Genomic DNA, 17,809 nt, shown 5'->3' with positions numbered 1-17,809 from the left:
AGCTCTAGACCCAGCGTGTATGTACTCCACACTTTGTGTGTCAGTATATGTTTCTATTTGCTTAGCCCCATCAGTGCTTCTAAAGCCACATCCCTGGGGGATGGTCTTCCCCTACTGAAACCAGCTATTATACTTGGGCAAATTGACTACTTTTAAAAAACAACCAAATAGCAATACAGAGACAAAAGGAGCCCCGAAATGAGGGAACCCTAACTACATCATAGGAATATAATAAAAACCCAACAACTGACTTGGAAATCTACAAGTTTTTTGACAAAGTTTTCAAAATAGTTCCTCTGTGGAAGTCTGTTGAAGTTATGAAGGATTGTGCTATCATTGGTATCTCATGACTATAAGTTCGTCCTTTGAAATATAAGAAGACTCCCTGAGCACTTGTAAAATTCACCTGATGCCATGCTTAATGAATACACTCACAGGCAAAACTGGAACATAGGAATGTGAGCAATTTCTCCACCTTATCAACCTTACGTATCCTCATCTTTGACCTGAGATATGTGCCACTTTCTGCTCTAACCAAGGAGCCAGCTGCTTTTTTGAAGGAACTGACAATATAAAATAGCAGGGAAATAGGGCACTACTCATAGTAGTGACCATATCAGAACACACACTTGAAAAATGGAAAGGGAGGTGAAGTAGGACAATAATACTGACTTATTATGAGACATGGATTATACAAGCTAGCCCAGGGAAAGTTGTGAAGACACAGTTTGAATTTTACAACTGTTGGAACTTTGTGTTAAGAACATAGGAGGCTTTGGTTGAATTTGGAGTAGAATTCAAGAAATTAGAAACAACTATGCAATAATGTTTCTTTTCAGTGGAAAATATATTTCTTGGGAAACAAAACATTTCTTTTAGAACAGAAAGGAAATCCTGCTTTATCCATAGTACAATTGTATTACCCTTTTAAACCTTATTTGTCATTGATTCTGTTGAATCTCTTCCAAGTATTTGAGTAAGTGTTATATTTGGTATTTCTTGTTTTAAAATTTTGATTATTATTTTAGTCTAAAATTCCCTCTTTTTTATACTAATGAGTGAAGAGATCAATTTACCTAGCAGACATAAGACACTCCTGTTTTGTATTAGAGCATCTTCTGAGTATATGCCCAGGAGTGGTACAGCTGGGTCCTCAGGTAGTACTATGTCCAATTTTCTGAGGAATCGCCAAACTGATTTCCAGAGTGGTTGTAACAGCTTGTAATCTCACAAACAATGGAGGAGTGTTCCTCTTTCTCCACATCCTCTCCAACATGTGTTGTCACCTGGAATTTTTGACCTGAGCCATTCAGATTGTTGTGAGGTGGAGTCTCAGGGTTGTTTTGATTTGCATTTCCCTGATGATTAAGGATGTTGAACATTTCTTTAGGTGCTTCAGTATTCCTCAGTTGAGAATTCTTTGTTTAGCTCCGTACCCCACTTTTTAACAGGCTTATTTGGTTCTCTGTAGTCTACCTTCTTGAGTTCTTTGTATATATTGGATATTAGCCCTCGATTGGATAAAGGATTGGTAAAGATCTATTGATTACCATTATGTCCTATTCACAGTGCCCTTTGCCTTACAGAAGCTTTGCAATTTTATGAGATCCCATTTGTCAATTCTTGGTCTTAGAGCATACGGTATTGGTGTTCTGTTCAGGAAGTTTTCCCCTCTGACCACGTGCTCGAGGCTCTTACCCACTTTCTTTTCTGTTAGTTTCAGTGTATCTGGTTTAATGTGGAGGACCTTGATCCACTTGGATGTGAGCTTTGTACAAGGAGATAAGAATGGGTCAATTTGCATTCTTCTACATGCTAACCACCAGATAAGCAAGCAGCATTTGTTGAAAATGCTGTCTTTTTTCCACTGGATGGTTTTAGCTCCCTTGTCAAAGACCAAGTGACCATAGGTGTGTGGGTTCATTTCTGGGTCTTCAATTCTATTCCATTGATCTACCTGCCTGTCACTGTACCAATACCATTGCAGTTTTTATCATAATTGCTCTGTAGTATAGCTTGAGGTTAGGCATGGTGATTCCATCAGAGGTTCTTTTATTGTTGAGAATAGTTTTTGCTATCCTAGGTTTTATGTTATTCCACATATGTAACGAATGTGCAAATTGCCCTTTCTAACTCCGTGAAGAATTGAGTTGGAATTTTGATAGGGATTGCATTGAATCAGTAGTTTGCTTTCCATAAGTTGGCTACTTTTTACTATATTAATCCTGCCAATCCATGAGCATGGGAGATCTTTCCATGTTCTGAGATCTTTCTTTATCTTTGATCTTTTTTTTTTTTTTTTTTTTTTTTGTTTTGTTTTGTTTTGTTTTTGGAGACAGGGTTTCTCTGTGTAGCCCTGGCTGTCCTGGAACTCACTTTGTAGACCAGACTGGCCTCGAACTCAGAAATCCGCCTGCCTCTGCCTCCCGAGTGCTGGGATTAAAGGCGTGCACCACCACGCCCGGCTTTTATCTTTGATCTTTAGTAAAGTTTCTTTTATGAATGTGGATGCCCTTGCATTTGGAGCATCAATGTTCTGAACTAAGAGTTCATCTTGGTAGATTTTACCTTTGGTAAGTATGAAATGCCCCTCCTTATCTTTTTTGATAACTTTAGGTTGAAAGTCAATTTTTTCGATATTAAAATGATACTCCAGTTTATTTCTTGTGACCATTTGCTTGGAAATTGTTTTCCAGCCTTTAACTGTGCAGTAGTATCTGTCTTTGTCCCTGAGATGGGTTTCCTGAATGCAGCAAAATGTTGGGTCTGGATTACATAGCCAGTCTGTTAGTCTATGTCTTTTTATTGGGGAATTGAGTCCATTGATATTAAGAGATATTAAGGAAAAGTAATGGTTGTTTCCTGTTATTTTTCTTGTTAGATTTGGAATTTTGTTCATGTGGCTTTCTTCCTTTAGATTTGTTGAATGATTACTTTATTGCTTTTTCTAGGGTATTGTTTCCCAGCTTGTGTTGGACTTCATTCCATTTATTATCCTTTGAAGGGCTGGATTTGTGGAATGATAGTGTATAAATTTGATTTTGTCATTGGATACCTTAGTTTATCCATCTATGGTAATTGAGAGTTTTGCTAAGTATAGTAGCCTGGGCTGGCATTTGTGTTCTCTTAGGGTCTGTATGACATCTGCCCAGGATCTTCTGGCTTTCATAGACTCTGGTGAGAAGTCTGGTGTATTTCTGATAGATCTGCCTTTATATGATGTTTAACCTCTTTCTCTTACTGCTTTTAATAATCTTTGTTTTGTGCATTTTGTGTTTTGATTATTATGTGACAGGACGAATTTCTTTTCTGGTCCAAACTATTTGGAGTTCTGTAGTCTTCTTATATGTTCATAGGCATCTCTTTCTTTAGGAAGTTTTCGTCTATAATTTTGTTGAAGATATATACTGGCCCTTTAAGTTGGAAATCTTCACTCTCTTCTACAGTTATAATCCTTAGGTTTGGTGTACTCATTGTGTCCTGGATTTCCTGGATGTTTTAGACTAGGCGCTTTTTGCATTTCTCATCTTTGACTGTTGTGTCAATATTTTCTATGGTATCTCCTGCACCTAAGATCCTCTTTTATCTCCTGTATTCTGTTGGTAATGCTTGCATCCATGGCTCCTGACTTCTTTCCTAGGTTTTCTATCTCCAGTGTTGTCTCCCTTTGTGATTTCTTCATTGTTTCTACTTCCATTTTCTCATCCTGGATTGTTTTGTTCAATTCCTTCACCTGTTTGGTTGTGTTTTCCTGTAATTCTTTAAGGGATTATTGTGTTTCCTCTTCAAGGGCTTCTACCTGTTTAGCTGTTGTCTCCTGTATTTCTTTAAGGGAGGTATTTATCTCCTTCTTAAAATCCTCTACCAGCATCATGAGATATGATTTTTTAATCCAAATCTTGCTTTTCCTGTGTGTTGGTGTGTCCAGGTCTTGCTGTGGTGGGAGGACTGGGTTCTGATGATGCCAAGTAGTCTTGGTTTCTGTTGGTAAGATTCTTGTGTTTGCCTTTCACCATCTGGTAATCTCTGGTTTTCGATGTTCTTGCTGTCTCTGGCTGGAGCTTGTTCCTCATGTGGGTCTGTAAGGCTGTGTCAGTACTTTTTGGAGATCATCTCTCTCCTTGCAAGACCAGTGCACAGAGGGCTGTGGAATAGCCCCACTTCCTTGGTGCAGATGGAGGCAGGAAGAACTCTGTCTTAGCTGCTCTGTTTTTTCTGTGGCCTATGTGCTCCTGGCTGGTCCTGCCTTAGAGAGTCACTGGGGAGAAAATAGTGGTATCTCCTGATTCCAAGGGTCAGAGCACTCCCTAGAGGCAAGCTCTCCCTCAGAAGGGTGCACAGAGGTCTGCAGAACAGCCCCACCTCCTGGGTACAGATTGAAGCCAGAAAAACTTATAAAGTTCATTGATTAGAAGAAATAATCAGTTGCAACATTGTACTACTCTAATAATCTGCAGAATAGCTAATTTTCCTCTGGTTTGGGATTTCTTTTTTTTCCTCAAATTAAGAAAGAAAAAAAATCCTAAAATTCAACGGGAAATATAAAAGAACTCAAGTAACAAAAATAATCTTGACTAAGAAACAAATCCAGAAATATCAGGTTTTCTGACTTCAAATTTATCACACAGGCATGTTAATCAAAATGCTAAAACACTTATATAAGAGTATGCATATATGATTGTGGAGCTAGATGTAAGTCAGGGCCACCATGGCTATGGAGCGTTTCCAAAATAACTTTTTAAGGACTTATTTTTTTATATTATATGTGTGTACATATTTTGCTTGTATGAATGTCTCCGCACTATGTATATGCCTGGTGCCCTTAAAGGCCAGGCGAGAGGATTACAGATGGTTGTTAGGCACCCTTTGGGTTCTGGAAACTAAACTCTGGTCTTCTAGAAGAGCAGCAAGTGCTTTTCACCCCTGAGCCATCTCTCCAACCCAGTCTACTGATCATTTGATAAAATCACCAAGAATGCAATAAAGAAAGCATTAGAGTTTTCAGTAAGTGGTGCTTTGAAAACTTGATATTCAAAGAAAAAAAAAAGGATCAAGTATCACTTGCATCCTATAACACACAAAATGATGAATGCAACTTGGGTTAAATATTTCAAAGAAGATTCAAAGTTATAGAACTTTTTAAGACTGCCTAGGGAGAAACTTATGTTGGCAATAATTTTTTTGATATCACAACAAGATATAAGCAATGAAAACAAAGCTAGACAAGTAGAGTCACACAAGTTAAACCACTTCTGTGTATAGCAAAGAGGATCAACTGAAACCAAGACATCTTACAAATGGTAATAGATATTTGCAAAAGTGATCAGATATGATATTAATATGCAAAGAACTAAGGATGGAACAATTGAATATCTAGAGCAATAATAACCCGTACACACTTATCAAAGGGTCTTATTCATTCAGGTAAAATTTTGATGGCTAAAAAATATTCAGAAAAGTATTGTATGTCTGTATTTATCAGAGAAATGCAACTTAAACTTCAGTGATATATTCCTTCACACCAGATAGGATGGCTCTTCTCAGAATGACAGAGGTTATATGCTGAATATAGCTGTCTATATCTTTTAAAAATATTTATATCATTTTTTAAAGAATTTCATGCAATATATTTTGATCACATTCACCCTAAATTCCTCCTCTAACGGTTCCTAGATCCATACCTCCCTCCGCCTCCTTAAACTGCCCAACTTTCTTTTGTTGTCACTGTTACCTTTACCACCATCACCATCACTCTTCAACTCAGTGTGTGCTGTGCATACATTTTTGGATGTTGGGTCATCCTCTGTAGCATGGTATACATACACACAGACATACACATATACACACACACACACACACACACACACTTTTATAAAACAGTTCAATGAAAGGATCCACACCCCCAAAATTAACTGATTTTTCCTTCTCTAGAAGCCAACAATTCTCCTCCATAGGTTCTCTCTTGGACTGGTGAACTCATAAACTATTGACCCCACATTAGAACATTGATTTGATCCTATCTTAGGATCTTATGCAAGTAGCCACATTTTCTATAAACTCATGAGTGCAGTGGAACTTTCATGCCTAGAAGACACTGTTTTACTCCTGCCTTCCTCTGCCTCTGGCTCTTACAGTCTTTTCACTCCCTTTTCTGTGATGGTTGAACACTCTAGTAACACACACTTATCTTCTGCACTTTGACCAGTTGTGTGTTTCTTCATTAACCACTATCTACTGATTAAATGTCTCTGATGATGTCTGAGTGCTACACTAATCTGTGGGCAGGGTGATGCAAATTTAAATGGAAGGTTGGTGCTATGTATGTTAAAGAGAATAACAGTGATAGGTCACCCCTGGGGACTGAGAGCCCCACAACCATGGGTTGTTGACTAGCACACATGTTTTCTCTTGTGAAGAAATATGTTTGAAAGTGTTCACTATTCTTGGTCAGTGAGAGAATTAGGTAATGTCCAATTAGAATAATGTTCAGTAGAATCCAATAGAATAATTCCCAACTATAGAGTTAGAAATTATGAGATTTTATTATATCCCTGTCAGAGTAGGTACGATTAAGAGAAGACTGACCGCTCAAGATTGGATAAATCTTAGGGGCTCCTCCCTGGAAACGATTGGTTCTCTCACTCTCAACAGGCATTTATTGCCTGTAAGCTCTTCATCTGGGGTAGAGCTTTCTGAGATTTCTCATGTCCATGTTGTCATGTCAGCTGATGGTGTTACTGTGCTAGTATTGCTTAGTGACTATTGTCGAGATTTAATGAGGACAACCACTCCCTCATATCAGAAGTCCTCCTATTTATCGGGTTGAAGGAGTGGGAGGAAGGAGAGGGAGAGGGCATGGGAGAGAGAGAGAGACAGAGAGACAGAGAGAGAATGTAATGAATGACAAGAGGCCATGAATTCAAGAAGAAATGTAGTGAACATGGGAGGAGTTGGAGAAGGATGAGGGAGGAATTGAAATAATACAAATATAGCTCCTGTGTATGAAATTATCAGAATTAAACTTCTTAAATAAAAAAGACTGGACAACTAATGCTCATGATGATGTGGGGAACAGAAAATGTGCATGCACTTTTAGGGGGAATGTAAAATGTCGTCACTGTGGAAATTAGTGTGGTGGCTCCTCAAAACAAATAGAGATACATCTACTATGTGAACAGGTCCACAAAGGACTCTGTTTTCTATATATTTCAGATTCTATCAGTAAAATTTCCAATGTATTATGGGCTGCATGGTGCTTAAATGGGATACAGGAAACATAACTCTGGATAAGATGGATGGATGTTCAATATGTGATCACTTTTTTTTTCATGGCAAACCAAAAATAGACTACCTAGTGGTCTTTGCTCCGGTTTTGAAATGAGGCTTTCAGTCACCTGGGGTTTGGGAGAACTTCTGCCAAGCTCTCCGCTGCTATTCCTAGTTCCAAATTCATGTTTTGCTGTTATTTAGAAAGCCCAGTTCCCTGCTAGATGTCCTTTTTACAGTCTGAGTGTCTTTCCATTGAGCTGGTGGTTTCCCTACAAAGTAATTAGGTGTAAAAGAGAGAACACAAGACAGTTAATAAGATAGAGGCAGTGCTGTCTTTATAGCGTCATTTTTTTGGAAAATGGAAAATAAAATTGGATCACAACACTAACAGTGGGGAAGGACATTATACTACTAAATTAGTAACAATTGACTTTGATTATTGGGAACCGTCTGAGTGGCTGGTTGTCTCACACATAGGACAAAACACGCCCTTTAGTTCTTGGACAACTAATGTATATAGGTTAAATGTATTATTTACATTCCTCAAGATCAGTGAATACAATAATGAGGATGGTTATAAAAATGAGTGAGGTATTATTAGTTCCTTCAGAATACAGGTGTTAAAATTTGTCTTAAGAGTTTGTCATTTAGAATAAATTGCATATGAAAAGCAGTCTATTATGCTGTGGAGTTCTCCAAAGTGAATGTGACTTTATTATTAGATTAAATGTTCTCTAGCATAGCCATGTCCTAATTTTAAATATGAACAAAAAATTATACAGTGCAGTTTTGCATTAATAATATGATTTCTAAGTATTCATGTGAACAATTCAGAGATTGCTGAATTTTTGTAATGGTGGAAATTCTCTGGTTTAATTCAGCTTTCCCTATGTATTTTTAAAATTTTGGTAGTAATTCCATTTTCCAATTTTATAATAGGTTCTTATTTTAACATTGTTCTAAGTAAAAGGTTTCATCTGACTACAGTAACTGTGTGGAACACAATACAGGTGTTTACCATTTTACAGATGTGAAAACTGAGTCTATGAGAATACAAGTGGGTTTTAGTGTCACATGAGGAACATGTTTAGAGTTCAGACTTTAAGGAGTGGCTTCTAATATACTAATATTTCTATATACTTGTTTGTGTTACTTAGCATATAATATGGATTATGGGTAAAATCCATCTGACATGTTCATTGCTTTTTCTATTCATATACTTCTATTGAATCTGATAACCTGGGGGCACTGAATACATTTTTACCTTTATTGTTTGAAATGTTAAGAATTTAAAGTATTTTTCTTGATTATTGATTGTTTTGTAAAAATACAAGGCTTAGTAAAGAAATCCACCATGTATTAATTTACATTTCTCATTGCTGTGACAGATGCTGACAAAAGAAACTGAAGGTTGGAAGCGTTTATTATGGTTCACAGTTTGAGGGTACACTCCATCGTGATACAGAAGTCATAATAACAGGAGTTGAGGCTGCAGTTTACCATAAATTTGTAGTCAGGAAGCAGAGAAATGTTAGCATTCAGCTTGCTTTAACTTTTGTTGGTCTGAGATGCCAGCCCATCAATTGTGGCTCACTATTGTGTTGGGTTTTTCTGCCAGAGTTAACCTTGCCTTCTCCTCAGAAGTTTGGCTCTTAGGGGCTTGTAGACCTATTCAGGCTGATAATTAATATTAACTGTCATACTCAGTGTCCACTCTGTCTCATGGCTTAGTGTAATAATATATAAAAATGCAGCTATATCAAATGCACTGTCCTAAGAGGTCTATTCATTTAACTAAGTCTTCAGAATAACACAGTCAGTTATTTACTGTTCCCCACCCCCTTTGCCAGAAGTGTGATTTTATTAAAACATGCATATATATTCTTTGATGAGTTCATACCTGTATATATACATTCTAATTACTGTTTCTCCCTAGTCCATCTCCCTCCTGCCTGTCTACTCCAGTATCAATAGTCTCCTTTTCCACAGTTACAGCTCTTTGCTCAGTAGGTTTTACCAGGGCTGTCCTGGTGACCATGGATGTAGAACTATCCATTGGAGTTTGATGGGCTTACTAAATAGGTACATAACTGAAGACATGACTCCCTTCCAGGCAACAATTAATAGCAAATAGTTCCTCGTGGAGAGGTCGGGTTCCATGATCTCCCCTCGCCCATGACTAGGACTTTTGACAAGCCTAGTGCAAACCTAGTGTAGGCAACTGGAGTTGGTATGAGTTCATAATTGTAGTGACATGTTGTACCCAGAAGACAGCATTTTGCAGCCCTTCTCCCTGTCATCCAGCTCTTAACATCCCCTCTTTTGCAATATTCCTGAGCCTCAGAGGAGGTGATATTAATGTATTGGTTAGGGCCAAGTATTATTCTCTTTTTATATGTATAAGAAAAAAAAGAGTACTTAAGGGGCTGGAGAATCAAGGAAGCTGTAGTTCTGGCTATGTAGTTGAGTTTTAATCATTAATAATATTCCTGAATTTTTCTATTTACCCCTTAGTCCTCTGATGAATTACTTTTGAAGTTAATGATGTGATAATTTGTCATACACAGGAGAAAGATGTCCGAAAGTGGAAGGAAGAATTACTAGATCAACGGCGTAGGATGATGGAAGAGAAATTACTTCATGCAGAATTTAAACGAGAGGTACAGCTACAAGCTATTGTAAAGAAAGCTCAAGAGGAAGAAGCTAAGGTGTGGTGTATTAAATATTTAATCATGTAACCAAGTGTATTTTACAGCATGTAATATTGTAACAGGTTTATCCAAGTATTTTATTCTAGAATAACAGAAGATTTTACTGGTTTATTTAAAATTTACTAGGTACAATCTTAAACTTTATAATAAGCAGGTCTGTTGAGATCTACTTGACAGGATAAGCTGCACAGCTGTAAAATACTAAGTTTGATGAGTTTGGTCATGTGTATATCTCTCCAACTATCATCATCATCTCTGAAATTCATCTTTTTCTTCAACTCTATAAATGTGCAAGTTTCTGATCTGCTTTCTCTCACTGTAGATGTTGAGTTTTCTAGAATATGAATGAATCATATAGAACATACCTACCCTTCTGGCTTCCTTCACTAATGTTTATTTGAATTTCATGTTATTATATGTACTGATTGTATCTTCCTTCATTTAGTTACCTATTAGTATGAAATTCATTTTCTCCTGGTTTTTGTCTATTCCAAGGATTTCTGCTGTGGAAATTCATTTATAGGTGATGTTTACTTTGGTTTTAGTTGGTTATTCTTTGTAAATACCTAGTTGACAATCTTACAATAGGCTTATGTTTAACTTTTCTTTTTACATTTATTTATTTTGTGTGCATGTGTATATGCGTGTGTGTGTGTGTGTGTGTGTGTGTGTGTCTGCGCACGCACATGCTGTAAATTATATGTAGAGGTCAAAGGTCAAAGAACCATTGCAGGACTTTGTTCTTTTTTCAACAGATGCAACAGATGGCTATTGTGATTCTAAGTCAGGTGATCAGTCTTGGCAGCAAGTATCTTTATCCAGGCAGCCATCTTGCTGGTCTCATATCTAACTTTTTAACTATGAGCATATATTAGATATATAGGACAATATTTCACTGTTTCATGTTCATACTTGTAGGTAGTATACATTAATCAAATCCATTCCTCCTTTACCTTTCTTATGCCCTCACCCAACTACCTCTTTCTTCTGTAAAAGTCTTCAGTAAGGCTTTTATGTATTTCAGTTGTTTTTTGTTTTAGAATCCTTTATATGAGAGAGAACATGGAGTGCTTGTTTATTATCATCAGTAATTCACTTTATATCCCAGTCAGTTCCCCCATCCTCATTTGCTCCCAGTATCACCCTTACAAAGCCTTCATCTCATTACCCCTTTTTTCCCCAGAGAAGGGGAAGTTCCACTTGGGTCCCACCTCACCCTGCGACATCCAGTTGCAGTAGGACTAAGAGCATCCTCTCCCACTGAGGCCAACCAGGAAGAAGAAATGTTTTTATTTATTCCATTGGCTCACAAGAAAAAGAATGAGAAGATGAGATTTTAAATTAGTGACAAAATTTGTCTATTTTTATAGTTAATGATTTGTCAATCTTCCTTTGGGAAGAATTTATAATATCAAATATTTAATTTTATTTATTTACATATTACTGATATTGACATGTGACTTCATGTATCATGGCTTATTTGTTATGTTAAACTATTTTTTAAAATTTAAAGCAAGGTGAGTAACTCAGGCTAGTCCTAAATGTGTTGTGTAACCAATGATAACCTTGAGTTATTGATTCTAATTGATATAAGATGAAGAAATTCTTTCAAAATTTTTCATTATTTAACTTGATTTGTGAGCAAAAATGAATTATATTATGGGGAAAATTCTGTAGACTTCTGAGATGAATGTGTATTCTATAACTGTTGAATAGAATATTCTGTAATGTCTGCTAAGTTCATTTGATTTATGATATATTTTACTCTGAAGCTTACTTTTTAATGTTTCTCTGTGAATTATCTGTTGATTCGAGTGACATATAAAAGTTAATTTTGTTGTATTTCGACCTCTTTGTCCCTTTATGCCCAGTAGGGTTGGTTTTATGAAAATAGGTTTAGCAAATTTTGATTACATATGCATTTATATTTGTTATGATTTTGTAAAGATTCCTTTTATTATTTTATAGTGACTTTATCTTTTCTGACCAATTTGGCTCCAAGTCTACTTTGTCAGATATTATCTTCAAAAATATTTTTCACCATTTCATTTTTATTATTGGTACATTTTTGCTGGTAATGTGTGATTTATTTAAGACATGAATCTGTATCTTTTTTATTGACATGGAGTCTTATGAATTCACTATGTAGCCTGAGAATAACTTTAAACTTTTTTTTTTTACTTTAAACTTCTAATCCTCCTGTTTCTAAGTTCTGGGCTTGCAGGCATACACCACACATCCAGTTTTATGTTGTCAGTAACACTATAGTCTTTGTGGTATTATGTTAACTGTCAGTGGTAAATCTATATTACTTTACCAGGACATAAGTTATGAGCAGTTACAATCACATTTTAATTAACAAGCTCCTATTACTTATTCTGGAGTGTGAACCTTGTCGTTCCCATATATTAAAAACAGTTGGTTTTAATGAACCAAGTATATATATGACTTAAAATTCTATGCAATATTAAAATTTATGGAAATGTTACAGTTTTAGATTTTAATTAATTGTGTTAATCAAAAAGGCTAACAGGATTTAACTACAGATATATTAAAAGCAATAACTGCTTTTTAAAAATCAATTTACATTTACAAGGTACATAACTAAATATAAGAGAAAATAAAGCAGCCGCTCTTTTGTCACTTCTCTGGGGGCTCATTTCAGGTCACCTGTGATCTTATATCTCGGAGTCAGCCATGTGTTTCCTTTTCCATTTCAGCTATACTTTACTTATACTTATAAACTTCCTAAATATTTGCTCCTCATACTTTTATTTTTTGACCTTGTTTGTCCCTAAGTAATGTTTCTGAAAGGTGTGATTATTGATAGCATTCAGCTTAAGAACCATCAAGAATTTTCCCTTTGCCTTCATTATTAAAACAATTATTTATTATTAAGTGTGATGTGTGTATGTACCATGATGCTTCTGTGTTTACATGGGCTTCAGCTGATTTTATCAGGTCATCAGGCTTGCATGGTGAGTGCTTTACCCACTGAGCCATCTTGTTAGCTTTACCTTTAAGTTTTAATGTAAAAATATTACTCTGGCTTTTTTTCAGTAACATGTTATATTCAGGATAATGATCATTATCATTTACTAATTATTTCCATTATTTTAAAGAATTTTGTCAACATAGCAAATAATGTTAAAATGTCATCAGCAAAAGCATTTACTGTTTAGGGTAGAAACACTCTTTTGTACATTGCTTCAGAATTATTATACTGCAGAAGTGAACACCTTTATAAAGAAGCATTACACTACACACAGCACTTCTTAGGAAGAAATAGCAAAGTTTTACTTCTACTTGAAGAGAGAAAAAATGAAATGAAAGTAACTGTAAGAACATTGCTGGGTTTAGAATAAATGAGAGGGTTTATTTCATAGAGATTTAAGGTTGTAAAAGTAATGGTACATACTGAGAGTTCTGAGTTATATTTGTTCATTTTGGGTTAGTCATCTTTCTATTATTATAATAAAGTTTCTAAATTACTTAAATTTTGCTTAGAACATTAGGTCTCATTCCTTCTCCCTTCAATGACTACACTTTACATGTGAGACTTGATACAGAATGAATATGCTTTTCTTGCTTATGCTTGTCTGTCATATACTTTAGTAGTTTGAAAGAGTGTTATATGATAAACCTACTTTAAAAGTACATGTGGAAGCAGGAGATGGATAAAGAACAACTGTGGAAGTCAATTCTCTTCTTCCACTTGTGGATCCAGGAAAGTTAAACTCTGGTGGTCAGGCTTGGCAACTTGCTAAGGTATTCCACTGGCTCAGAAATGTTTGGGCAAGTTTGAGCTTACCTTTATTTTCCCAGTCTAAATTTTTTTGTTGGAGTCCCTGCTTCTGTGTAAAGTTGGACACCAGTGTATAGTACAACCTGTTGTAACTATTTGTTACCTTCAGTATATATAAAAGAAAAAAATGCTTCTGTACTTTTAAATTTTGTTGTCTAAAACTTACAGCAGAGGGGATTCCAGTTAACTTGGCAGGTTGTATCTGGCCCCTTTGAACCAGGGAAGAAGAGAATCAGATTTACAAGGAGGCATTCTTTCAGAGAGAGAGAGAGAGAACAGGTCCACAAACAAGTGAAAAATCTCTGGGGAAGAGGAGGAACCAAATCTGGATAGCTGTGCCTTTCCTGCTCTCACTCGGTAGCCAGTGGTGGTGGTGGTTTAGGCTGAACAGTAAGAAACCCCTTGCCGCTTAAAAAGACTGAAGTAGCTATCCAAACCAACAGATGAACATATTACTACACAGAAACACTAGAAACATGAAAAAGCAAAGGAACATGACTCTCCCAAAAGAACTTAATCGTTACGTAAAATATGCTCATAGAGGTACACATTGTTAAATGCTTGAAGGTGAAGATGATCAGTGACGTGAAAGAGCATACAAACATGAAGATGAAGTTAATCTAGGACCTTAGAAGGAAAGTTAGCATCACAGAAAACAAGCCAGAAATATGGATGGAGAAGTCAGTAATAGGTAATAAAAATTTGGAACAAACTTGAGGTTTTAAAGAAACACAGATAGAAATGTTAGAAGTGAAACCTAAGCCAAATAAATGACACATTGCAAGAAACTGCTAGTTACCTCGACTGAGCAGAAAAAAAAATACTTGGAAGGAATGGTTGAGAATATAAAATGAAAAATTAGTAAGAAAATATATAATCCCGTACACATTATCCATAGAGAATTAAAATCTATGACTCCATTTGAAAGAAATAAAATCTCTGGTAAAGTTGCCCACAGACTTGAGAGTTAAAGGAGAGAAACCTATCCACTGAAAACAAGATGGTATAGTTGTTCTGATATATGATAAAGTAAACTTCAAACTAAAAGTAGAAAAATAAAGAAGCCCACTACCTATTAATAAACAAACAAATAATAGAACAACTCATTAAGAAGACTGTTTTCATGAATGATTATATGTAATTATAATAATTACTTTTAAATAGTTGTATACATATGAAATTAATGCCTCTTTTATAAAACAACACAGATGAACAGAAAGGTTAAATGGATTTTGATATTTATAAGTGATTTCAATACCACATTCTAATCTGTTGATAAGGTATCCACCTTCAGAATTAAAAGTTCACTACAGATCAAATGAACTGAACATTCCAAAATATAAAATAATCCATCCAACAGATATTGATGCATGCTACTCTAAAATAGACCACATTCTTACAAGTTTTATCGAAATCAAGTCTTCCCAAATACAGAACAGTTGAAATATTTCCTTTTTTTTCATATTTATTTTATTTTTTATTTAGGTATTTTCTTCATTTACATTTCCAGTACTTTCCCAAAAGTCCCCCATCCCTTCCCCCACGCACTCCCCTACCCACCCACTCCCACTTCTTGGCCCTGGCATTCCCCTATACTGAGGCATATCAAGTTTGCACGACCAATGGGCCTCTCTTTCCAATGATGGCCGGCTAGGCCATCTTCTGATACATATGCAGCTAGAGACACAAGCTCCAGGGGGTACTGGTTAGTTCATACTATTGTTCCACCTATAGGGTTGCAGATCCCTTTAGCTCCTTGGGTACTTTCTCCAGCTCCTCCATTGAGGGCCCTGTGATCCATCCAATAGCTGACTGTGAGCATCCACTTCTGTGTTTGCTAGGCCCCAGCATAGTCTCACAAGAGACAGCTATATCTGGGTCCTTTCAGCAAAATCTTGCTAGTGTATGCAATGGTGTCAGCATTTGGAGGCTGATTATGGGATGGATCCCCGGGTAGGGCAGTCTCTAGATGGTCCATCCTTTTGTCTCAGCTCCAAACTTTGTCTCTGTAACTCCTTCCATGGGTGTTTTCTTCCCAATTCTAAGAAGGGGCAAAGTGTCCACACTTTAGTCTTCGTTCTTCTTGAGTTTCATGAGTTTCACAAATTGTATCTTATATCTTGGGTATTCTAAGTATCTGGGCCAATATCCACTTATCAGTGAGTACATATCATGTGAGTTCTTTTGTGATTGGATTACCTCACTCAGGATGATGCCCTCCAGGTCCATCCATTTGCCTAGGAATTTCATAAATTCATTCTTTTTAATAGCTAAGTAGTACTCCATTGTGTAAATGTACCACATTTTCTGTATCCATTCCTCTGTTGAGGGACATCTAGGTTCTTTCCAGCTTCTGGCTATTATAAATAAGGCTGCTATGAACATAGTGGAGCATGTGTCCTTCTTGCCAGTTGGAACAGCTTCTGGATATATGCCCAGGAGAGGTATTGCTGGATCCTCTGGTAGTACTATGTCCAATTTTCTGAGGAACCACCAGACTGATTTCTTATACCATCTTAGATAACAGTACAACCAAACTAGAACTCACTAGCAAAAGAAAAATAATAATAGTAACAACAACAACAAACCAAGATACATAGATATATAGAAACTGAACAGTAATGTCTTGAATAGTAGTCACTGAAGAAATCATGGAGGAAGTTAAAATTTCATACACATGAAATCATAGCTTGATAGAACCTTTAAAACATATCTAAGCCAGCCAGGTATGGTGGTTCATACCTTTAATCCCAGCACTTGGGAGTTTAAGGCAGGCAGATTTCTGTGAGTTTGAGGCCATCCTGGTCTATGAAATGAGTTCCAGGACAGCCAGATCTGTTACACAGTGAAACCCTGTTTGAAAAACTAAAACTGAAAAAAAAACTTCAAATAATAAATTAGTATTTTATCTCACACCCTTAGAAAAATAAGAACAAACCCCAAAAGCAGTAGATGCCAAAAAGTTAAAAAAGATCAGAGTAGAAATGAAGGGGAAGCAAAAAGCAATATGAAGGTTTTAGAGAAAAAAACCAAAGCTAACCAGAAGAGAAGATAACCAAGTTAGTAACATTAGAGCTCCATAGGAGACACAGTGATCTGTCCCAGCGACATCAAGAGGCTCATGAGGGAAGCCTTTGGAAACATTCCCCAAACTAGAAATGACAGAAGAGATGGTTAAATATAAGTGAGGTTGTTTGGAAATTGGTACCCTCAGAAAGTATTGTTGAGGATGTAAATTAATGCAGCCAAAAAAGCTAAAAATACAACTACCATATAACCTAGCATAGCATAACTAAAGTACTCTTAACATATCACATATCTAAGAGATACATACACATCCATTTTTATTATTGCTACATATGATGTAAAATGGAACCAGCTTATTTGTTTGTTGATAAATGAGCAGATAAGTAAAATTTGGTGCATATTCACAATAGAATTTTATTCAGTCATAAAGAAAGATGCAATTATGACATTTGCAGGAAGCAGATGGAACTAAAAGCTATTAAGCTAAGCAAAATAAGCCTGACCTAGAAAGTTAAAGTTTCATAAATATTCCTTGTTTAAAGTTCTATGTATGAGTAACTTATGAAACGGGAAAAGGATTATGAGAGAGCAAGAGCTGTTAAGGGAGTAAGAGAGGGTAATGGATATGCATGTCATGAGAGTCGGAGGGGAGAGTCTGAGTAACAGACCAGGGAGGACTTGGGAGGGGATCAGTTAGGACAACTTGTAAGTATGTCTAAGTGTGAAGATCCTTTCCTCGTGGATATCATGAAATGCATTATTTTGTATGCCAAATTCAAAAAATAGAAATTTCACTAGAAAGATATGAACATGTCTAGTTATCTATACTCTGTATTGTTACAAATTTATATTAAATGAAGTTTTGTAAAACAGTCTCTAACATACTAAATTGTTTCCTGTTTTAAAAAGTACTTTCTATGTCAGCTTCTTAAATTAGTTCTTATTAAACCCATATACATTGGCTTATTTTGAGATAATACTGGCAGGAATACCTTAT

General features: G+C 36.1%; 1 protein-coding gene across 3 annotated transcripts in view; it reads left to right on the top strand.

The window, feature by feature from the left end:
• Scaper (S-phase cyclin A associated protein in the ER) overlaps positions 1-17,809 on the top strand; it is a 365,479-nt gene that overhangs the window by 91,188 nt on the left and 256,482 nt on the right. For all 3 annotated transcript variants that reach the window (XM_021171564.3, XM_029481364.2, XM_085844651.1), the window contains exon 16: positions 9,837-9,977. In XM_021171564.3, coding sequence (XP_021027223.2) covers positions 9,837-9,977 — 141 coding nt within the window. The remainder of the gene's footprint in view (positions 1-9,836; positions 9,978-17,809) is intronic.

Source organism: Mus caroli, unplaced genomic scaffold, assembly GCF_978045245.1.
Source record: "Mus caroli unplaced genomic scaffold, Mus_caroli_1 scaffold_11, whole genome shotgun sequence".
Lineage (NCBI taxonomy): Eukaryota > Metazoa > Chordata > Mammalia > Rodentia > Muridae > Mus > Mus caroli.
The sequence above is the reverse complement of the archived record's forward strand: the minus strand, read 5'-3'. Positions and strand labels throughout refer to the sequence as shown.